Source organism: Engraulis encrasicolus, chromosome 10, assembly GCF_034702125.1.
Source record: "Engraulis encrasicolus isolate BLACKSEA-1 chromosome 10, IST_EnEncr_1.0, whole genome shotgun sequence".
In the NCBI taxonomy this organism is placed as follows: Eukaryota; Metazoa; Chordata; class Actinopteri; order Clupeiformes; family Engraulidae; genus Engraulis; species Engraulis encrasicolus.
Window position 1 is genome coordinate 48,104,143 of NC_085866.1, and position 25,109 is coordinate 48,129,251.

General features: G+C 43.4%; 1 protein-coding gene across 1 annotated transcript; it reads left to right on the forward strand.

Moving 5' to 3' along the window:
• The first annotated feature begins 1,145 nt into the window (after nucleotides 1-1,145).
• gdap1l1 (ganglioside induced differentiation associated protein 1-like 1) lies at nucleotides 1,146-23,634 on the forward strand. Its single transcript, XM_063207670.1, has 6 exons — nucleotides 1,146-1,449; nucleotides 12,911-13,103; nucleotides 18,052-18,225; nucleotides 19,669-19,763; nucleotides 21,647-21,761; nucleotides 22,969-23,634. The coding sequence occupies exons 1-6, from the start codon at nucleotides 1,270-1,272 to the stop codon at nucleotides 23,307-23,309; spliced, it is 1,098 nt and encodes a 365-aa protein (XP_063063740.1). The 5' UTR covers nucleotides 1,146-1,269; the 3' UTR covers nucleotides 23,310-23,634.
• Nucleotides 23,635-25,109: the final 1,475 nt, after the last annotated feature.

The following is a 25,109-nucleotide window of genomic DNA, read 5'->3' on the forward strand; positions in this document are numbered from 1 at the left end:
GTTCTGGCCAGCACCACAACGTCGTGATGGTTTGGGAACTCGAAAAGCAGCACAGGTGGCACTATGCAAATTGCCGCATCCCAGGACAGAAATCTCGCGGCAATTAGAAATCGTGACTTTCTCTGAGGCATACACAACCTTTGTGCAACTTGATATACTACAGTACTGTATCTCTATGAATACTCTCTCCAATCACCGCAGCACTCCCATTTTCATAACGGCACAGCCAATAATGGCTCTGCCAATAGAAAAAAAACCCACATTTGTTAAAAATGCATTAGGCCTACTGAACATTAACCCTGCGTAATTAATGGGCGTTAATCTTGGATATTCTAAAGAACTTTGGTGTAATTAACAGCACATTATCTGGCACACTCCCTATGAAACTGCACTGCATCAATACGTATAGGCTAGGCCTACTACCTTCCGATATGTATTACAATTCCATCCTTTTAGATCCATAATTTCCAGGGTAGCCTAAACGTGCAGTGCGAAGAAATATTGATATTTCATGTGCAGGTATAGGCGTAGGCTATTGTGAGCAAACGGCTTGTAATGTAAGCTAAAGGCTCCCTCTCCTGGCCAATTGGTTTCCAAAATATTGTTTTGGTATACTTGTTTTTATGACGGCCCGTGCTTCGCACCGTGGTAGCCTATTGCAATTTTTCGATAGTGAATTGATGATTTATTTCTGAAAATGTGCATTTTTATTTTAGGTGTTAGGGTTGTGGCGTTGTGCAAATTTGTCATAACATTTGGTGATGTGAATCTGCACAAATGTAGGTGTAGGTGTTTATTTTATGTGCAGTGAAATGTGCACTTTGACCTTCGCGTGAATCGCGCTTCAGCATCGCTTGTCAGTGGCTTCCACGGCGCATGTTTGTTCTCTGTGATGTAATACACATATGGGCAATATTTCCCATGCTTCGCCGCATGTTTGTCTCGGATGGAGCTCACTGCGCGACTCTAAAATCTGACGGGAAGGAAGCGGGGTTTTGTCACGAACTGTTCGGCTACGGGATTGACTGGACCGGGTGGAGAACAGAAGCGTCGACGTTTAATCAATGATGCCCTGTTCGTGGTGCTGAAATCCCCAGCGCTCTCTCTCTCTCTCCCTCTCCCTCTCTCTCTCTCTCTCTCTCTCTCTCTCTCTCTCTCTCTCTCTCTCTCTCTCTCTCTCTCTCTCTCTCGCTCTGCCCGTCCGTTCCTCCCTCTCTCTCCCCTTCACTCCCTCCCTGGTACCCTTTCACACGCACAAAATCCTCTGTCATGGCGTCTTCCAACCATGTTACCCCCACTAACTGTAGCTGGTGGCCCATCTCTGCCATGGAAGAAGATGGCAAAGACACAGACGGAGAGGAGAACCAAGAGCCTACGATAGAACCCAAGCCCTTCTCCAAAGATAGGCTCGTGTTATATCACTGGACGCAGTCCTTCAGCTCTCAAAAGGTAATATCACAGCAGGAAAATGGAGGTGTCTGTGTAGCATTTGACATGTCATTTGGAACGGCGTTTTTGGAGAGGTTATGAAATCCGTTTGTACTGTGGTACAACGGGGCTTTCAGACTTGAGACTAAAGTGTGTCTGGCTCGGTTATACAAACGTTTGATTCATAAAGATCTTGCGAAACTGCTGCACCTTCTAAAATCTCTTGTCCCTAAGATACAGTCTGGGATACACGACTGATAGTCAATAGCTGATCTCTATGTCGAGTTGAATAGCTTATTGAAAAAAGGAACATTGTTACCAGTTCACACAATTCGACGTTACTGTATTTTCAGTTAACATCTCACCATAGTGGTGTCTCCAAGATGTTGTTGAATAATTCATTGAAATGAGCTAGCTTTGAGGAGGAAAAAAACAGTCATCTTGCATTGGCCATCTTCGTTGGTTTAGGTTCTATGTTGATGTTGCATTGGGTTGCTGATGTTAATGTAAAGGTTAATGTGTCGAACGGGACAGAGTGCATGGGGTTCGGTCTCGGTGCCTTTACTCACATCGCGGTCACCTAAGGGTAGCGATTGGGTCGCCTGCACAGGAGCGTGTGAAGTGAATTGGCTGCAATACCAGGAAGCGGCCCACAGGTAGGCTACAAAAATGACAGTGTGCTCTCAAAACGTGCTCTCATCAGTTAAAAACACAATTTTCATCGATGTTCCAGGGGATTAGGGTGGAATTGTGCTCTCTGCACCACATCTCTGAGATTGTTGTTGACCCTTAATGGCTTTTAGAGTGTATATTACATATGTGAGAATGTACACTTTGTATTACACTAAGCCATCAGCTGCTATCACATCTGCAGTTGAACTGTAGGCCTACTGGACACCATTACTTCAGTGTGCATGGTTGCAGAAGCATGAAGCACCCTAACCTCTCACCTTAACAACACTTATAACACATTTTGAATATGGCCAAGTTTGAGATTTTGAGAACAAGACTGCGTCCCCACCTTCAGATTATTGAGACCAATGCTACCTCCCCATGAAGTACTGTGCTTGTAGGATGATTGTCTCCCTGCAGCACTCTGCCAACAGGCTTGCTTGATAAACAAGTGTTATACAATAGCCTACACGACTTGTTGTTTCTTTGTGTGCTGTAAAAGGAATATGTAAGAATGCTCAGGTTGTATTACTGTGTGTTGATGTGAAAAGTCGATGTTGAAATATGAGCCTGAGATCATGTGCATAGTAGATAGCAGATAGATGAGCAGGCTATATTTGGGCAACAAGTACTAAATCGAAAATGCATCAGAAATAGAGGTGCTGACGACCTGGTGCAAAACCTGTGAGTGTGTGAGAAGAAAAGTGGCTCACTGTTTGACAACCAGGTTTAGTCGCGACAATGTTTCAGCCATCCTAACTAGACTGAGCTCTGTTATCAATTGCGATTACGGGAATATGGATTACCATAGTTTGGTGTGTGTGTGTGTGTGTGTGTGTGTGTGTGTGTGTGTGTGTGTGTGTGTGTGTGTGTGTGTGTGTGTGTGTGTGTGTGTGTGTGTGTGTGTGTGTTTGTGAGTGTATGGATTGTGATGTTGAGATGTGGGTGTAGGATGAGATAGGATGAGTGAGTAATTAGATACAACTTTTCTATCATTGTGCATGTATAAGTACAGAATTACAAAGTGCTTTGTATAGCATGTCGTCTCTAGGACGGGACTGAAGCTGTGCATCTATGGGGCATGAAAGGGTCTGGATGTGGATGACTGTGCTTTTGTAGGTGATGTTATGAGGCCACTGAGTTGTTTTGGTGCTGGACATCCCAGGCAGGTTGTGATGGACCCGCTGTAGTAGCACTGGGTTGTAGTTCTTTAATGGGGTTTCTGTTTTGGGGATTTCTGGTAGTAGCATGAAAATGAAAGCTTTACAATAATGGTGCACGAATAATAGTGGAATAATGGTGTCGTAACTTAAAGGTTAAGGTATGGTTAATTAAGACATGAAATATGGAGGTACTAGTTATGTTTAACCTATCACTCATCAATAAAGGCTCACTATTAAAGTAAAGGAGGAGCAATGAAGGATTTACTAATATATAAATGTGATACATCAAAGGTCAATTAGTAGTGTGAATTCCTATGTTAATTCAACTATGTTGTGACTCAAGTCTGTGCAGATGCTTTTAGCTTGATTTGTGCAACTACAATCAGCTGATTTGCTTTCTTTGCTTCTATATGTTCGGGTAGCTTAAAGTACTGTTAACTGGACTTAGTGATTTGTTGTGTTGGAAGTGCTCAAAAGAAGTGTACGTTGAAAGGCACTTCACATGCTTCACAATCATGCCAGTATACAGTAGTTCGTGCCATGTTGTCTTATTATGAGCAACTTGCGTTAGTGTAGCAATTTCTTCATACAGGTCTTTTGGGTTCATGTTTGTGAGAACCATCATCTGTTATTAGTGCTGGTGTATTTAGGTTGCCTGGATCTCGCCCGCCCTGTTGTTCCGCACAGCTTTGTGAGCTCCACTACTAGGTCTGGGAAAGCATGCGTTGGCTCCGCCTTCAGAAAGCATGACTTTATCCATCATTCTGCCTGTACTCGTCACCATCGTCAAATACGTTTTCTGTTGATCTCTAAAGCGTCAATATAGTCTATAATCTGTCGTGCGACTCCTCTATGCGAGCTGCCATTGATATTGAAGCAATTAATGTTCCTCTTATTTTTTAACTGGAGAAATGGAATCCTGCTACAGTCTCTCAGACCTCCGTGTGTGTTGGAGCTCCACCAGGGGGCTCCAGACCTGCACACACACACACACACACACACACACACACACACACACACACACACACACACACACACACACACACACACACACACACACACACATCTGGTGAGAACCAGGCTAGTATTTAGGTACAGTGGTATGAAAAAGTTTGGGCACCCATTTAGAAAATCATTACATTGGTACGTCTTTTGCCGAGCTTGTGAACCAGTAGTTTAATTTTAACAAAGAGAAGAATTTCAGTTGTGAAATATTTTTCACATAGGCCTAGAGAATTTTTCACAGAATAGGCATGTGCATAAATGTGGGCAGCCCAAAGAAAGTATTCCATTAATATACTTAATCAATCTTACCTTTGCTGATGTAATGGTCTGTGGATGCTCACTATAGAAGCAGACAAGTCCCAACAGTCTGGTACTTAAAATTGTTGCCTATTATTCTATCCGAAAGACCTCCAATTCAGTCAGGTTAACTGTATTGGCCTACCTTGTGTACACAGCCTGCTGTAAGTCAAGTTCCTTTCAATGATATTAAAATCTCATGATATTAAAATCTGTGAATAACAAGGATTCTGAGAATTAGGCCCTCAACTTAAATAAGGTTGTTACTATGCTAGTCACGCAGATCCATATCAGGATGCATTATCTGTTTTTGTGTGTATATATGATACAGTATGTGTCGTCTTAGCTGCATTTAGTTAGGTGCTTGTACAAAGGCATGTAGTTTTACTATCACACACTAATGTCAGTATGGCGTGTGGTCTCATTAAGGGAAAGTTACATAAGCATAGTAGTAGTAGCAGTCTCTTCATATTAGATATGCTTGATATGTGAGTTGCATGTGTGAGCAAGTGTATGTAGTGAAATTCTGCAGTGTTCATTTAACACTCAGATTTAATGACTCAGATTCAAGATTCTAATTGGATCCAGTCCAGTCCAGTGAGTGTATTTGTTAGTGTGTGTGTGTGTGTGTGTGTGTGTGTGTGTGTGTGTGTGTGTGTGTGTGTGTGTGTGTGTGTGTGTGTGTGTGTGTTTGTATATATATATATATATATATATATAGTACTTGTTTGTTATATACAGTATATATATATATCTACTATAGTAGTAATATTAATAGTAGTAGCCTAACTGTAGTAGTAGTAGTAGTAGTAGTAGTAGTAGTAGTAGTCTTGCTATTTTGATAAAAGAACTTCTTTTTTGGAGCTTATTCCGCAGTGTATAATTGAATAGTAGTAATCTTCTCATATGAACTGAACAAGATGAAATGATGAACTCCGGAGCTCTGTAAATAAACGCTTTATCTACTATGGCAATTATTGCATTTGGCAAATAAATGTATTGGATATCGGAAATGGACACCAGACTCTCAGACTATTCTTCAATTCTTCTATTCTTCATTCTTCTTGGGTAGGTGGGTAGGTCTGTGTGTCTGATCTGGTCTCTACTGGACTGGAGGTTGTTCAGCATGTGCTTTTGTCGATGCTGTTGATGGCTGCTGGCTGGCAGTCAAAGAGAAGGGAGTCTTGCTATTACCACTCATCACCTCCAGTTCCAGTGCAATGGTGGTTAACATGTGTACCCTAACATAACGTATTACCATTTTTTTAATACTGTATATCTTTTGTTTTACCTATGAGAGATCATGGGTACTGTAGGTGTGTCTGGACTGGGCATGACTGGAGGGGTTCAGCACGTGCTGTTGATTCTGTCGATGCCTCTTGGCTGGAAGTCAAAGCCAGGGAGAAGGGAGCCTGGCTGTTACCACTCATCACCCCAGCCAGCCAGTCCCAGTGCTGTGGCCACATGGCCGGCGGGGCAGAGGAGGACAGGCTGTTGATAATCAGCATTATCAACCAGGGCAGTTATAGGTAAGCGGCCAGGGGATCAGACTTGTAGCCCAAAGGTTGCCGGTTCGACTCCCAACCCGCCTGGTTGGTGGGGGGAGTAACTAACCAGTGCTCTCTCCCGTCCTCCTCCATAACTGAGGTTCCCTGAGCATGGTACCGTCCTGCCGCACTGCTCCCTTTCGGGTGCCATTGGGGGCTTCCCCCTTGCACCGGTGAGGCTTAAATGCAGTTTCGTTTTGTGCTGTGTGTGCAGGGAACACTTGTGTGCTGTGGAGTGCTGTGTCACAATGACAATGGGAGTGTCCCAGTTGGTCTTTCACTTCATTATCAGAGCAGGCAGACTCTAGCAAGACACAGTCCTAAAGATCCTAAGGCAGTTCCGGAGAAGAAGAAGAAGCCCTAATTACGTCAAAGGAAATGTTTTACTGTTTTGAAAAGCAGCTTACTGCAGCTTACCTCTGCTCAGCATCACACACTGTAAACCCAACGAAGGATAATACGGACAAAGCTGCGTTCATTACTCCATAAAATAAAGTGTGTATGTGCACAGTGATTGTGTAGTGTTAATTCAACACTTACTGTAGTCACTCCTTAACACTCTTGCCGTTGGCTCTACTCTCTGTGTTGAAATAAATAACGCTGCAACATTTGCTGTGTGTGCGTGTGTGTGTGTGTCTGTGTCTGTGTGTGTGTGTGTGTGTGTGTGTGTGTGTCTGTGTGTCTGTGTGTCTGTGTGTGTGCGTGCGCGCGAGTGTGCATGCATGTGCGTACATGCATGTGTATGTGTGTCCAGCATGAGTGTGTGAAATCAGATAGGTGTTTCTGTGGTTTATAAATACAGAGCAACAGCCTTTTGTGTTGTGCTGCTTCTGCGGCTAACTGCAAAACCAGGATTGCTATCACGCCAACTAGCCTCCTCATTTGTCATACTTCTCACTATTGTTGCAGGCTGTTAACTCCTCCTTACCACATTCAGCTCCAGAATGAGAGTGAGAGGTGTCTGTATAACAGCTCTCTGAGCTCGTGTATTGTGTGGTTTAAGTCCCTTGTTATCCAGGCCAATGGGCAGTGGTGTGTGGAGCTCATGGGTCTCTTTGTGCCCTGTGATTCTCGCTCAAGCGTCTCAAACTCCCTTTCCTATCTTATTATTGCTGAACATATCAGCTCCTAGAGTTAGAGTCAATGGCAGCAGTGCTTGGCAAGGCTGTACTGACGGAGCAACAGTAAAGACTTTTCACTTTTCTTGGCTGCATCGTTTCAAAGAAAGCAGAGAGTAAATTGCACCTTGAAAAGTTATAGCTTTCCCAATGGCTGGTCTGTATTATGTGGAGAAGATCAGGCATTTGTTGCGAAATGGTGCTTTCTGTTTGAACGGCGGGGCTAGTATCTGTCCGTTCCATGCTTTATATTTAAGCAATAAGCCACGAGAGGTCGTGGGTTATGCTCGATTGATAATTGCCAAGGGGAGTGGGGCACGACGCGAAGTGGAGTGCCGTAAACGTCCCTTTGCCCGTTATCAATAGAGCATAGCCTAACCCACGGACTCAAGTGGCTTATTGCTTATCTAACACTGTTACACTTAATCGCTGACCACAATTCTTTCAAAACGTCTTAATAACAATTAATTTGATCCGCGACAAGTTGAGGAAGTGATTGTGGTTACCCCGGCAACGTTACCCGGCATGGGTGCGTCGTCGCGCTGCCAGACACACACTTCGCTACAAAAACTCAGCAAGGGGCGGTAAACGTCGCAGGAATGAAATGTCTTTGCAATCACACTGATACCCCAACCACAGATGGTGCACAAATGTGCTCTTCTTGCAGACTCCTTACCCAAATTGCAACATATTCTCATTACCGACGTAGATGCGCTTGGTCTCACTTAGGGCCTTTCCCATTTGTATTTTTCTACCCCTACCCCTACCCCTTACCCCTCCAAATGGAGCCTGCCTGTCCGAACCCCTCCTTTTTGAGGGCTACAAAGTCCTCCCCCTTACCCCTACCCCTCTGCCTTAACGACTATTGGGATACCCCTACCCCTACACAAAATGGAGGGGGAGGGGTAAGGGGTAGGGCCAAGAGGTGAATTGAGATTGGGCCTTAGAAGCGCATCGAATCTTCAGTTGGAAGGTGTAGGTTTACGCTCAATTGACCACGGCTATCAGCCAATCAGAATCGAGAACTGGACCGCACAGTGTTAGATTTATCAATTACTTGACCATGTTATGTGCAGATGATTCAGGTCTATGATCAGACCACCTAGACTTGCTTGCTCTTTGAAGCAGGGCTGTCTGTCTAATCCTAAAGAGAGCAGTAGGAGGCTATGTTACAGCTTTCTCAATTGCTATTTCATATTATGCACATAAGATTAGAACCCATGACCAGGCCTTTGGCGCCATACGATGCTCACTTGCTATTTGAACTGCAGGGCTGGCTGTCTGTTATATATAAATATAACTTTCTCAATAGTCCATATTATGTGCAGAAAATCACGTCCATGACTAGAGCGAAACTGCCATACGACCACACGTGTATGAAGTAAAAGCAGAGGTATTCCTACAGGGCATCTACTGTACAGTATCTTATTGGATACAGTGCGATAACTGGTGCGTAGACTATGTAAGGTCATGTACTATAGTGCCCTACAATCTAAGAACGCAGTAACTCTGAAAACTGCAAACTGAGAAAAAAGGCTTCAAACTTTCCCTTATGGCCTGACAACTGTGTTGTCGGTTAATTGGTGATGACACTTCCTGGTAATGCTTTTTTAGGATAGAAATTTAATGCACACAAAAAACCCCAAAAAAACAACATTTATGTGTCTTTTTGCCACAAAAAACAGAGTTACTGCGTTCTTGGCTGGTATTACTGCAACAAAATGGAGTTACTGCAGGAGTTACTGCGTTCTTGGCTAGTATTACTGTCTACTCCCAAACCAGTCCCATTGGAACGTGCAGCAGTAACTGACCGACTTACTGTTTTGTTTTTGTTTTGTACGACGTAACCTTTAATCCAACACCGCAGTAACTTTTTTTTTTGTCATTTTTGCACTTTCAAAATGAGTTTTCTCCAAAACGGGACGGTGTTGGACCACCATTTTTTGACACAAGACAATTTCCGATATATTTTTTTTTCCGACCATTTTGAGTTACTGCGTTCTTGTTTTGCACGGCAGTATAGTGGTGTTGTAATTGTAAATACAAAAAAAACATCAATAAGAGTACTTCTACTTCTACTTTATACAGCTCTGCATACACTTGCATGCTGTGTGAACCGCAGGGGTGTCTGTCTGCTGTTCATAGAGAGTGCAGTGCAGCGCAGCAGCATGCCGCAGCCATTTCCCAAGTCTAGCAACCAGTAATTCAAAGTCTGTGGAAGAAATGTGACTCTCTGCATACACACAGCACAGAGAACACGGCCTATGCAGAACTGCAGAGTGGAAGCCTGTGTGTGTGCCTGTGTGTGTGCGTGTGTGTGTGCGTGCGTGCGTGCGTTCGTGCGTGTGTGTGTGTGTGTGTGCTTGTGCGTGCCTGCGTGTTTGCGTGTGGAGTATAAACTGAGGTTGGCATGATAGCCTAGGCCCTATGTGATGAGATGGGAAGGAAGCATGATGCTAAATGTGGGCTACACAGAGCCAGTGGGTATCTATCAGCAGCTAAAATAACCTGTTTTCTAGAGTTCACAATGGCCTCACAGCCGACATCATTCAATGAATCGGATGACTGAATCGCTCACAGTTTTCGAGTGTCTGCCTCCAACTGGAGAACAAAACAAAATGGTTTTAACAAAGTGTGCACTGGAACAGGTTGCCTAGCCCAGGTCTAATGGTTATTAGATTTTAGAGGTAACAACCTGAACAGAACAAGCAGCTTTGCCTTCCATCTGGGCCTGGCACACATAGCCACACATAGTCACACATAGTCACACATAGCCACACATATTCACACATAGTCCTCACCAGAGCGTTATAAAGTAGAAGTAAAAGTACTGTTACAGATGTAATTACAACACCAGTAGTATGATATTACATAGTTGCAGCTATGGAACATCATACTACTGGTGTCGTAACTACATTTCTAACTCTACATTTACTTTATAAAACTCTGGTCCTCACACAATGTCATCGCAACCATCTAACTAGGTCAGAAGGAAAGCCTATTTCTCATTCTTGAAAAATTCAAAAGAGTTCTGCGAGTGCTTAATTGCTTCTGGCTAAACGTTCTTCTGCTAAGGTGCCATTTATTCACGTTGTGAAACATTGTTGAAAGCGATGGCGTGGGTGGCCATGCAATTCATCATGATTTCAGCTCATTTGGCCCGGCTCTGATCTGATGAGCTCTGCATTTTTTGTCTGCTGCATTATCGGCCAGTAGGTTTCTGTGATAGAGTGTGTACCTGAAGGTACAGTAACGTGTGCATTGAACGGTTACTTGATCATATCAGGTTGAAATGGATACATGTGTTGTTATACAGTATGTTTCACAATCATACTGCATCTGCCCACAAATCGATTGGTGTATGGGTCAGGACAGCTTCAGTCATATTTTTTTCAGGAAGTGTATACTGTGTATAGTATGTGCTTTGTGTTATGAGATATTGACTTGTTGTACGTCATATCTGTATGTAATTCCAAATAGAGTAGTACTGTATGTCAGTCCCTGAGGGAAAGCTGTGATGCAGGTGGAAGCATCTTTGACATTTTTTTCATTTGAATATAACCTTTGACATACAAACCCCAACTCCGATGAAGTTGGGACGTTTGGTAAACAGTGAATAAAATCAAAATGCTATCATTTTCAAAACATTCAATCTATTCATTAGATGGAGAATAGTGAAAAGACAACATATTAAGTGTTAAAACCGAGAAAAAATATTGTTTTGGGGGACATATGTACTCATTTCTAATTTGATAAATCCAACACGTCTCAAAAGAGTTGGGACGGGGACAATAAATGGCAGCAAATGTCGAGGAAGACTAAAAAAACAAAACAAAAGACAACACTTAACAGTTGAATACATTAACCGATTGATGAATTTATATAAAAAAACAGTGTTAATTCCTATCTTGGACATGATTTCACCAGCTTAAATGGTGGGTGTATTCCTTGTCATGTTTTGCAATGTTTTCCTTTCTGTAGTGCTTACAGTGTGACAGTTCTTGACCAAAAGCCCACCATTTTATCACCTGCTGGTCCTTATGATGGAGCCAAACTGTTAAAACATATTAGAGAATGCAATTTGACCTTACTATGTGGCAATAATCGAAGATCTCCCTTCAAGATATAATGCATGAGTGGCTTTTCATGCTGTTTAAAACCCATTTATACCATTCAGCACTGTATTTAACTCTACAGATGAGTGAGATCATCTTAACCAATGCACTAGTGCACCCGCATGCCATCATGGAGGCTGACTTTTGAAGCTAGAACTAACACAAGTTGGATGGTCCATTTTCACTGTAGCACAGGATGTGCAATGCTCTATTATTGTCAAAAAGAATGGACTTCTACAACTTCTGCCGACTTCTGTAAGCAAAGGACAGTTTCCCATGTCTTCTGGGTCTATTTCAAGTGAGCTCAGGTGCTTAGGAGAATGTTACACCCCTGTATCATTTGCACGCATTAAGCATTCTTAATATGGTCAATTTTCAATAGCTCTAATTCCTGGAGTGCTAGAGTGAGACTACAGCCAATATATATTTCATGATGTCATGAACCTATACAATGATTTTAGTAACAAAAATATGTCTTATATACACTCAATCGTGGTAAATCAAAGGGAATTCAAAAATGTATGTAATAACTATGGTAATTATTCCCTTTGCATCTTTAATTCTGAGTGACTCAGCCTCTCTGTGATGATCTTATACCTGGACACCTATATTGTCCGTCAGTACAATTCATTTTGAAATGTTCTTCTTTGTTGTTTTATCTTATTTGGATGTTTACTAAATTTCACTGATCCCCGTCCCAACTTATTTGAGACGTGTTGGATTTATCAAATTAGAAATGAGTACATATGTCCCCCAAAACAATATGTTTTCTCGGTTTTAACACTTAATATATTGTCTTTTCACTATTCTCCATCTAATGAATAGATTGAATGTTTTGAAAATGATAGCATTTTGATTTTATTCACTGTTTACCAAACGTCCCAACTTCATCGGAGTTGGGGTTTGTATTGTTTTTTCTGTCATTTCCTATCATCAGTCCACAGCCATAGCCAAATAGATTTTTGAAAAATGCCCAAACACAACAAAAATATTCAGAAATTCAAAATTCTACATAGAGCAAAACTGGGGCTGCCCCCAGGGTGAGGCATAAATGCAATTTCGTTGTGTACTGAGTGCTGCGTCACAATGACAATGGGAGTTTCGCAGGTGGGTTTTCACTTTCACTAAATCTCAATATTGTGCCAGTTCCTGAAGGAAGTCTCTGTTTGAAACGACATCATCAGTGCCATTTTTGACTTCGAATGATTGAGCACAGTTGGACCAGGCTGGAATTCGAAATTTTTATGCCCTTCCCTGTCATTATTTCAATGCCAAATAAGATAAACTGCAGAAATGCACCAAAATCACTCAGAAATCGAGAACATTCTCCTTAGAACAAACTCTCTAACCACTCTAAAACAACACTCAGAGTGCAGAAGACCCCCAAGCCAGCTCAGATCAGTTCTAAAAACAATATGTTATGCCGTTGGCGAGTCAGCATGCCCAAACCACAAATAAATCCTGTTGAAAAACATTACCACCTAGAGGAACTAAAACCTAGTCAACCAGAGCCAGCAAATATTCACTATTATGTGTTTTATTCTCCTCCTCACCTCGACCCGCAGGTGCGTCTGGTGATTAATGAGAAGGGGCTGCTGTGTGAGGAGCGGGACGTCAGCCTGCCCCTGAGCGAGGCCAAGGAGCCCTGGTTCATGCGCCTCAACCTGGGGGAGGAGGTGCCCGTCTTCATCCACGGAGACACCATCGTCAGCGACTACAACCAGATCATCGACTACTTAGAAGCCAACTTCACTGGAGGTACCTTAAGCACACATGCTTTGCACACAGACATATGCTAGGCTTCTGCAACCTCCCTCTCTCTCTCTCTCTCTCTCTCTCTCTCTCTCTCTCTCTCTCTCTCTCTCTCTCTCTCTCTCGCTCTCTCTCAAGAACTTGATGAAGATTGCAAAACTGTGCCCTGGAAAAAACCTGAAACCCTAGCCCTAAAGCAATGTTTTCTTACTGTTTGTTGCATCAGTAACCGCACAAAACCCAAGAAAATGTTTTTGGTACTTTTTGTTTTCATCAGCAACGACACAGAACCCACGAAAAACCACGAAAAATGACTTTGTCCTGGGCCTGGCCAAAGCTGTCAGTTTCCCTGCACATGTGCACACACACACACACACACACACACACACACACACACACACACACACACACACACACACACACACACACACACACACACACACACACACACACACACACACACACATACACACACACGCACGCACACGCACACGCACATGCACACGCACAAGCACACACAGTGTACGGTATAGCCCAATACGAATTGAGCGCATTCTGCAAATGAACTGTAAAATGCTTTGCTGGCAATTACCCTTTACTGTTAGACCACATGCGATATTGATTGTGTCCGATAACATACTTAGGGGTGGACATTAATAGTAAATACTTTAGTGTCACTGTGCTTAATAGTGCTTGGTGGAGTACCGTGAGGCCCAGTAGACTCTGGTGGTGATGTGTTATATGGGACTGCTGGAGCGATGGGCTGCTCTGAAATGGAGCATCCATGCAGCAGAGGATCCTCACTCCACTCCACTCCACTCCACCCCTCCCCCAACCTCCCTTATATGCCTCCCTCTCTCTCTCTTTCTCTCCCTCTCTCTCTCTCTCTCTCTCTCTCTCTCTCTCTCTCTCTCTCTCTCTCTCTCTCTCTCTCTCCCTCTCTCTCTCTCTCTCTCTCTCTCTCTCTCTCTCTCTCCATTTCTCTTTCTCTCTGAGTTTTGTTGTCCTATCGCAGAAATACAAACGCTATCAGTTATTGCCAGGGCTGTACTTCCAAGACCTTGCTCGACTACACTGATAGATTGCGTTTTCAGTTTTATACTGTAAATATGCCAAATTATTTCTGTGAATAAATCATCGCTGTTACAGCCGAAAGCAAATACACACGTTTGTTTGTAGAGAAGTACAAAGACAACAATTTATGTTCATTTAATAAATTAACAGCATACGCCGTGATTTGTAGGACAAAACACCATGATATGTATAACAATTTAAGTGGTACATGTAGCTTTACAGATCCAATTTGAAGAAGCGAGAGGGATGTGAGAAAAGAGAGATAGTCAGGGCAGAGAGAGAGAGGGAGACAGAGAAAGAGAAAGAGATAGAGAGAGAAGACGAGGAAGAGAGCATTATTTGAGAGAAATAGATATAGAGAGAGCAAAGAGGGCATAGAGAGAGAGAAAAAAGAGAGAGACAGAGAAAAGAGAGAGAGGGCTGTGCTGTGTAGAGTGCAGGAGAGATTTTGAATAGGCTGAGCTACACCACAGTGAGATGGACATTGAGGATTATTGCAGTAGGATTGAATGACACCCCCACAGCAGATTAATTAGAGATGCTACGCTCCTCTCCTCACCCAGGCAGGCACTTACAGTACAGCGGGATTCCCTGGCCCACTCATACTGCTGCGCTGGCTTATAGCAGGCAGACTTGCCCAGCGTCAAGCATCCACATTGGGGAAGAGGGGAGGGTGGAGAGGGTGCACTGTAGCACTCCTCACCTCAGGCATCTCTTTTTGATGCAGCGATACAGCAGAGGGCTAGCCCCTTGCTACACTCTCACACACCTAAAGTATACCTTGGGCCTTGGTGTTAAAGTCCAACTAATGTGGAACTTGGGTTAGAGTTAAGCTCAGGTGATCTACGTACATGCCGATATGCACCTGATCCTTTCACTATGTTGACATGTATTACAGTAAACTGACAAGCTAGTAAGGTGGAAATAGTTTGTGGCATAGTAATGTGTTTCACTGTAAATTACAACAACAGACAGAAAACATCTGGAACACATTGGGAGACTGTTTTACTGTAAGTTACAGAAACGGGCAGAAAAACTCAGAAGTCGCTTTCACCGTGTTGACTAGTTCAACTTTCAACTTTTTGTTGCTTTTCGCAGTTGATTCTATAAAAGTAGGGCAAGACTAAAGCCCATCTTTGCCTCGTGAGAATATGTTAAGTACAGTCTGGCATTACCCCAGGTGGTGTCTCAGCACTTTGAGCCGGCTCCACTGCAGCATCCAAGCACAGAAGATATAGGACCTATATTTCCACCAACTGGAGATATAATGTCCCCTTGGCTTTTCCTGACAGCTGGCATACCTTACTTTGAGCAGTGGTGTTTTCTTGCAGTTTCTTTTATAGTGTATCTACAGTATATCTACTGTAAATGTGTCAACATGTTATATTATGTATGTGCACTGTACACATACCTAAGCCAAACCCTGAACAGTGCTGATGCACTGGGACAGAATGGGGGGAGTGTTGGTTTTCAGGGTCCGCCCATATAAGAACAGGTGCAGGTGAACAAGGGGTCGGATTGTCACATGGGTAGGCCGCGGGGTTGTGAGTCTGTTTGAGTGTCCCTACCCTGTGGACTACTGAGCCTGTGAAGGATATTTATCAGTGCACCAGGACGTGGTCTTGAAAGAGAGACAACGGGACGTAGGCCTACTTCTACTCGTCCCAAATAAACTGCCACTACCAGTCGCTTGTGCTAACCGCCATGGAGCCATGGCTTGGGCTAGCTGCTTTCCATCCCCTTTGGGTACGCTACACGCAGTCAACAGTAGAGTCGTACATTTTGCACTGACAGGTTATTGCATTACACGTAGCTTAAGGCCCTGTTATGCTTAAAGGGGTATGCCACTATTTTGGGGCTTAATACAGTTAAAATCGTTGGTCAGGGTTTATAAAGGTGGTAAAGTGTCTTATTTTTCATGTTAAGCGTTGTCTTGCTTTAAGACAGGTTAAAAGAGGGAATATGTCGCTAAGCTAGTGAAAGTCAATGGATCCGTGTAGCATGCTACACGATTTTAACTGTATTAAGCCCCAAAATAGTGGCATACCCCTTTAAAGTAGGGTGATAACAGGGTACGTCCGCATAATACATGTACTTGATTTCAATCAAAGAAGCCTATGGCAGACACAGCATGCCTTTTATTAAACCCTGTTGATTCATTCAGGTAGATGAGTTTGCATGTATAGTGCTGTACTGCTATAATCCCCAGGCCAGTGGTTCTCAGGCCGGGTGAGGGCCTGTTCTTGGACACTGGTGGTGATGGGTCATGGGCCAGGCTGATGAGTCTTAGTCACGTTGGACAGGTGCCAAGACCAAGCTTGCCTCTGGAATGAGTTCCCTGATGGGGTCATCCCTATATTTCCCCGGGTCCTATGTTCCCCGCTACAGGGAAACGTACTCCCTTTTTTCAAAAAAGGGTTCTATTTTCCCCGCTGCTTCCAAGTAGACTACTGCCGCATGGCGAGCGCGGGTTGTTGCTAGGGTTAGGGTTAGGCTGCCACTGTGCACAAACTTAACATGAAATACGCATGGCAACCATTAGTGCAAGAAATATGCATGCGCAAGCATCCTGGACCTTATCCCATTGTCAGATACAAATCGGGAACATAGGACCCTTTTTAAAAAAAAAAAGGGTCCTAAGTTCCCCGGTCCCATACAAAGACCGGGGAACAAAGGACCCGGGGAACATACGTAGGTACGCTCCCTCCCTGATCAACCGTACTGTTTCTTAGATCTCATCCAACGAGTTAAGTTGAAAGTCCCTGGAGTTGAAAGAAGTTTCATTCTTTTTACGGGGGAGATTCATCACTTTCTGATTGATGTTAACAGAACCGCAGACTAAACCAGATTAGACAGTTCAAGGTCTGAAGACTGAAGTCGCAAATTCCCAGAGACAGAAATTACTCTCTGATGGTGAGGAGCAGTACAGTGCCTTAGATGTTAGTCTTAGAGTTGACTGTGGTGTTGGAAAACAAAACACACGGTAATACACTGCAATGTTTTCTTATTGTTTGTTGCATCAGTAACAGCACAGAACTCAGTAAAATGTTTTTGTTACTTTGGTGCTGGGCCTAGCCAAAGCTGTAAGTGGCCCTGCACATGTGCACGTACACACACACACACACACACACACAAACACACACACACACACACACACACACACACACACACACACACACACACACACACACACACACACACACACACACACACACACACACACACACACACACACACACAATCAAGGATATCTATCTGCAACCATTCAGTGCAGCTGATTCCAGTCATAACAGGGGCCTTGTCTCTTGTTGGAGCCTGGCTTGTGAAGTGTGGGAGTTTGCATGTGTAGTAGGGGTGTAAATCACAGCCTCCATGACGATACGATTCATTATCGATATCTTATTATGCGATGCGATGCGATGCGATAATTTCCGATACTTAAGGATGCCCTACGATACGATACAATGCGATTCGATTCAATCATCAGATTATATATAGCGATATATATCGATACATTTCAATTATTATTCACACCCCTAATGTGTAGTGGACAGTAATCCCCAGCCAGGCCAGTGGAGCTCTGGTCTTGGTGATGGGTCGCGTTGCGTCCGCTGGCTGATGACTCTGCATGTTGGGCAGGTGCCAAGACCAACCTTGCCCTCTGGAATGAGTTCCTCTCCCCCACCTTCCAGCAGGGCTCTCTGGCCACAGTGTGGAGTGGATGCGGCCATGCTGCAGCACACATGCAAAATCAATCCCTCTTAAATCTCTTGAATGAAAAAAAGTGTGTGTGTGTGTGTGTTTTGTGTGTGTGTGTGTGTGTGTGTTGTGTGTGTGTGTGTGTGTGTGTGTGTGTCTGTTGGGGATTGCCTGCACACAGAGACGGTGGCCCAGCTGGTCCCAGATGCAGAGAGCCCCGTGTACGAACGCGTGCAGCAATACCGCCACCTGCTGGACGGGCTGCCCATGGACGCCTACACACACGGCTGCATCCTGCACCCGGAACTCACCACAGACTCCATGATCCCCAAGTATGCCACAGCAGAGATCCGCCGTAAGTGAAACACACCGGTGATTACATCAAGTGCTTGGCTGCCCCTCTAACTCGTGTGTGTGTGTGTGTGTGTGTGTGTGTGTGTGTGTGTGTGTGTGTGTGTGTGTGTGTGTGTGTGTGTGTGTGTGTGTGTGTGTGTGTGTGTGTGTGTGTGTGTGTGTGTGTGTGTGTGTGTGTGTGTGTGTGAGTGAGTGAGTGCGCGTGCGTAAATGTGTGTGACAGAAAAGGGACGAGAGAGAGAGAGAGAGAGAGAGAGAGAGAGAGAGAGAGAGAGAGAGAGAGAGAGAGAGAGAGAGAGAGAGAGAGAGAGAGTGTGTGTGTGTGTGTGTGTGTGTGTGTGTGTGTATTTGTGCGTGCTATGCATGCCCTGTTTGTCAGCAAAAAACAGCACCTGGTACCAAGAGAATACTTGTCAAAGTCAAATTACCTGTGCCAGTGCAGTCTGCAATGCACCCCACACACACACACACACACACACACACACACACACACACACACACACACACACACACACACACACACACACACACACACACACACACACACACACACACACACACACACACACACAAACACACACACAGAGGGTAAATAAGGATAGGGAAACCCTTCTGTCTGCCAAACTGTCAGAAAGACGGCCAGAAGCGCTGGTTTTATGACCACGTTTAATGCAATTCTCTCTTTATTAACAGAATTAACTGGTTGTTGTCGGTCTCCTTTGTCCAAGAATGCAGACTCACAGGAAATTTTGAGCTTACATGATATGATTTAAATACCATTATCTTTCATTATTCTGGAATATTTGTTGGGGAAATGTTCAGAGGGGAGTTTGCATGCAGTTCACGTAGGTGCATTTTAAGTTTGCTGTGAAAATAACTATCATGATAAAGTGAATGGATATTAACTGCCATCATCAATTTCTACGTATTCATTATGACTTGGAAATGAACGCTCTTCCATCTATGAATAGGTGAATCTCCATGTTCACCCCTTTGTATTACCACTCATAGACATCTTTTGCGGCAAAATGTACTGTACTTTGGTCAGACCAATAGTTTATTAGCCTACTTCGTAAATAATAAGTATTCATGAAAATATCACATTTGTTAATGGGTAGGATACGTTTTGAATATTAATGAGTAAAATCACATAGACCTTGAACATAGCCCAAAGGTTGCCGATTGGACTCCCGACCCGCCAGGTTGGTGGGGGGAGATACCCTGAGCATGGTACCGTCCCGCCGCACTGCTCCCTTGGTGCGTCATTGGGGTCTACCCCCTGACAAGGGTGAGGCATAAATGCAATTTCAGTGTGTGCAGTGTTCACTTGTGTGCTGTGGAGTGCTATGTCACAATGACAATGGGAGTTGGAGTTTCCCAGTTGGGCTTTCACTTCACTTCACATACAGTATGTGTGTTTATTTCCCCTCCTCTACACCAACAGGACATCTAGCTAATGCTGCATCAGAGCTCATGAAACTGGACCATGAAGAGCCCCAGCTGACGGAACCTTACCTGTCCAAACAGAAGAAACTTATGGTGAGCTATAAACTACCACCATCACCCATTCACATTACACCACATCACATCACATTGTATATCATATAATTTTGTATCATATTGTATTGTATCATGTCATATCACATCACATCGCATCACATAAATCACAACATCATGTCATACAAACGTATATATAGCATGTCACGTCACGTCACATCCTCTCATATCATATCATATCACGTCACATCCTCTCATATCATATCATATCATATCATATCATATCATATCATATCATATCATATCATATCATATCATATAACATATATCATCATATTTTGCCATATCACTACCTCATTTAGATCAACCCTGTATAGTGGTTAATTTGCCCCCTGTCTCATTTGCTTCTTACTGTACCTCACTCCTGTTTGAATGTTGTTATTGATGCCGCTAGGAAATATGGCCTGGAATTCTGGAGATGATCACAAACATACTGTAGACTCGGGCTAATTCTAGTGTCACCAAAACCACAATTTGCTGTGACTCTTCACCAAGTCCCTCTCAAAAAGTGACCAAGCATAACAGCAACTGTAAATAGACAAAAGAGGCCTCACGAGGGGTCATGCTGGGCTTCACTATTCTAAGGACATCTATTAGTCAAAACACTCACAGCCAATCAACAAAGACCTTCAGAGCAACCCACAATATGTACTTCATATTGTAGCTAATACATGGCTCGGGACAACATTTAGTGCCAAAGTACTTTTGCACAGAAATTTACTAGACATCTAGTACAAGCTGTTTTTCATGTTCCCAAGGGTATGTAGTTTTTTAATGGGATTCTATTATTTCTCTTTTCTTTTTGAGTCATGAACTGCTCTAATTAACCTTTCCCCCAGAGGATATGCCAGGTCTCTCTCTCTCTCTCTCTCTCTCTCTCTCTCTCTCTCTCTCTCTCTCTCTCTCTCTCTCTCTCTCTCTCTCTCTCTCTCGTGTGTGTGAATGAGAACGAGAGGGGAGGGGTTGAAGAAAATGAGTATTCAATATGCATCTGTATGCTCCATCATTTTTCCATTTATTTCTGCAGTCAGCTGACTTCTCTTGTTGGGCCATACTGTATAATCATAACCATGTACCCCTCATTTTTCATCCCGCAGCAAATATCTGAATTCATACTGCCATCACTTAAAGATATTAAATCCAAATCAAAAGATCATTTGAAGTCGGAAAACAGAAATAAATACCTCAGATGAAAAATCTGTACTGAAGGAGTAACAGGACTAACCAAGTGGCTGCTGGGTCTAAATAGACTTGCATGGGGCCATTAGTTAATGGCTTGTACTCTTGGTTGTGCTGCTGTGCAATATTGTTTGCCATTGCCAATCCCTTAAGAAATTCAAATTAGCCAATCTTAGAATAATGTAATTTCAGTGGTTGGTCAACTTGTAACAGTGTGTAAAGCACTTCTAAATGTGCTTTGTCACTCTCCATGGCCCTCTCTATACTGAGCAGTCTCTGTACATTTAAGAGGTATCTTCCAACCTGTATTACTGAAGATAACTACTTAATGTTGCTTTGACACAAGCATCACTCTACATCAGGTGGTGTCCTGAGCCCTTCTGGGTCTGAGGGCGACCTGAGTGCTACTTGTTCATTCAACATCATGTTCTACCCATGTGACATTCTTTGCGAATCACACTATGATTGAGTGGTTGTTTGCTTGCTTTTAGTTATGGATATAGATTATAAAGAAATTAACTCTTATTTAAAACAAGACAAACATTAACGGTGATTAAAACCTTGTTGTAGTCACTATTCTTTAACATCTTTAGGGCACCTCAGAAGCTCCTGGAGTGCTACCTGGTCACCGTGTGCACCATGTTGTCACTCTACATGACATTGTTATGTTGTTTATTTTTGTACAGGCAAAGATCTTGGACCATGACAATGTGAACTCCGTGAAGAAGATTTTGGGCGAACTAATAATGGTACTAGATCAGGTGGAAGCAGAGTTGGAGAAGAGAAAACTGGAATATGAAGGTTTGCTCATTTTCATTGTCAATAATCTAACTCACCATTTACTCCACAAAATGCTCATTGACACCACTATGCAGCATTGCTGTGTACTTGGTTATGGTGTGAGAAAACTGGAATATGAAGGTTTCTTATTGTCATTGACAAGAATCAAGCTCTCACCCACAAGCCTGGTTTCATTAGTTCACCATCTGAAATCTGGATTAATCATGTATGCATAGTATATCTTCGTTCTCGCTGGAGAACGGATTTCCCGTGTCTACACGGTGGACCAATCATCAAAAGTGCCTCACGGGGTCCGCACGCACAGACCACTGCACTCGAGAAGCTGAGATAGTTGGATTATGCGGCGTATGGTGCAAGATCGCTGGCCGTGGTGCTGAAGTATACCCCCCAGCCAATGATAGTCAGAGCAAAGGAGGAAGGTGAACTGGAGAATAAGCTAGGACAGGACACCTGATGAATCAGCCGAACAGCGACGGCAGGGGGGTGAACGGGGAGGTGGTGGGTGCGAGTAAGAAAGCAAATTTCTGACTGGGGACAGGTGAGCAGAGAATACATTTTTTTCAGCTTTTTTTTTCCCCCTTACAAACTATGAATCAAGCGAAAGGGAGTTTTTCCTCACCCCTGATGCCACCAGGGGCCGCACCTGAGCGCCCAATCTCTGTGTGACTATCTATGACTTATGATAGGCCCAGCCACTATGGACCTTACACATCTAAGAATCCTGGTCCTAACCTACGTTGACCTTATGACTCTACATTCTCTGTCTATCTCTTCTTCCTCTGCCTTCCTGCTTTTTCTGCCTCTCCTCTATACCTCTCCTTTTAAATCTATCTCTAACAATGTTTTTTTCCCATTTGTTAAGCACTTTGAGTTACATGCCTTGTATGACACAGTGCTATACAAATACAATTATTATTATTTATTATTATAAATGCTGTGTAGTTAATTAAAGGGCGTTCCAAATTTCAGTGCGCTGAAATAACACGGAATGGTGGCTGAGCGGAGAATGCGATTCAGGTGGGTGAAAAGGCATGCCTCTCTTTTCGCCCTGAATTCCAACGAATGGCGGTTGAGCGAAGAATAGAATGCAGGTGGAAGTTAGGCCATGTCAAATTTCATTATGCCTCTCCCGAACCTTAGTTTTTAACAAAATTATGTCATATGCCCCACTATGCTTACTATGTGCCTTTGATTGATGATTTGGCAGGTCAGAAGGAGTTATGGCTGTGTGGACCAGACTTCACGCTGGCGGACGTGTGTTTGGGAGCGACCCTGCACCGCCTCAAGTTCTTGGGACTCTCTAAGAAATACTGGGAGGACGGGAGCCGACCCAACATCCAGTCATTTTTCGAGCGTGTGCAGAAACGCTACGCCTTCCGGAAGGTCTTGGGAGACATCCACACCACCCTCCTCTCGGCGGTGCTACCCAACGCCTTCCGCATGGTCAAAAAGAAGCCACCCTCCTTCTTTGGGGCATCCTTCCTCATGGGGTCTCTAGGCGGTATGGGGTACTTTGCCTACTGGTTTTTAAAAAAGAAATATATGTAGTGAATGCCTCCCTCCCCTTCCCCTTTGTCTTAAGTGTCTGTGTAATTTGTGTGATGTTTCATTTTTTTCTGTAGCTTCGTTTTATAACAGCAGGAATACTCACAAGAGAATTTAAGAACATTCCAAGGCAGGGAGTTCTTCGTCCGACAGCACGTTTCCAGTTTATCAATGCCTTCATACTGGTCTTTCTTTCAGGTAATTATTGGTTTCGGATTTTATTTGGGTTTTTTCCCCGTTGGTATTTGATTTGGATCACTGAAGGTATATATCTACGTATATGAGTATCGCCAAGACAAATATTCATAACTGTTTTACGGATTATGTTTTATTTCAGTCATTCGTTGACAACACAATGTTATGTTCTTATTTCTTTAACGCCAGTTGTGGCTTTCACCTTTTTAGCCCAGTAGCCCTGTCGATCTTGCGTCTCAAAAAAACCTGAGGCTCTCCTAGAATTGTCTCCTGTTGCCAAATACTGCCAAACAAAAAATGCTAAACTTTGTCTATATATACGACATATTGGGTGACCAAGACAAATACGCATCAAGTCATTGCCATTACAAAAATGATATTTGATAGCCGTAAAATGATGAACTGTGCATCAACTTCCATCATGTCCATTTAGTCAGCACTCCCTCCATGGTATAGGCCTCCTTGCATAGGCTGACACACACCAGACATCATAATACCCCTTGGTGGGACTTGCCCCCACAATGCATTGCATGATTTGGTTGTTGTGGTTCCACATCGGTCATGTACTGTGTATGAGGTGTTTGGCTAGGCAGATGTGCTAGTGATTTTTAGGGTTGTTTGTAGCTAGGCTGAATACATTAGGCTACTATGAAATTCAGATACAAGAGTGAAGTGAAGTATGACAGTTCGTATCACAAGGTCCGTTCACATCCCATAACATGAACATACTGAATCTGTGATAAAACATAGGCAGGGGTGGACTGAAGTAACTGTGCGAGAAATGCATACCTGTGCATGTAAAAACTGAATACTTTGTGAATGTGGTGACAAAATGTGTGTGTGTGTGTGTGTGTGTGTGTGTGTGTGTGTGTGTGTGTGTGTGTGTGTGTGTGTGTGTGTGTGTGTGGCCACGAGTGCTGCTATTGTGTGTGTGTGTGTGTGTGTGCGTGCGTGTGTGAAATTGCTTCACTGTGTGCTAAGGAGTCGTATTCTCCTATATCGTCAAGAACCATGTTACTAAATTCCTTCAGGATGAAGGGGTGCAATGTTTTAAATGGAGTTAGTTCTGGGTTCCTTCTCGCTCGGGTGGGGGTGGTGAGGTGTGTCTGTTGCTCTGTCTGTCTGTCTGTTCTGGTGAGTGTGTTGTCTGTGGTCACAGCAAGGACACGACAGGGTCAGCCCTCTACCACAAAACCAAGTAGTGTGATGTATAGTTTTTATGTCTCAGAACACTGCGAAAGCTCTACCCAATGGCAATAATGACAAATAATGTACGTACGTACGTGTGATAGATCCTCACTTATGCTTGGAGCGAATGCTGTATAGTATATCAGTGTTTATGTGATTTTGTGTAGCAATGTATTAGCATGACTGCAGAAAAAAAGAAGTCTATCTCCACCCTTCATCTGATAACCCTGGCCCACTCCTCTCACTGTAAGCCAGTGACTTCTGAGAGGAAGTCATTGTTTGCCGTTATTGACAAACGGAAAAAGAAAAAAAAAAACTCAAGCTTCATACATGGGGAGTATTCCAAGAACCTGGCTCAGTAGTAAACCTTGAGGTAGTGATGAATCATCTAATGGAAGAGCCTGAAGAACTCATTTTCTT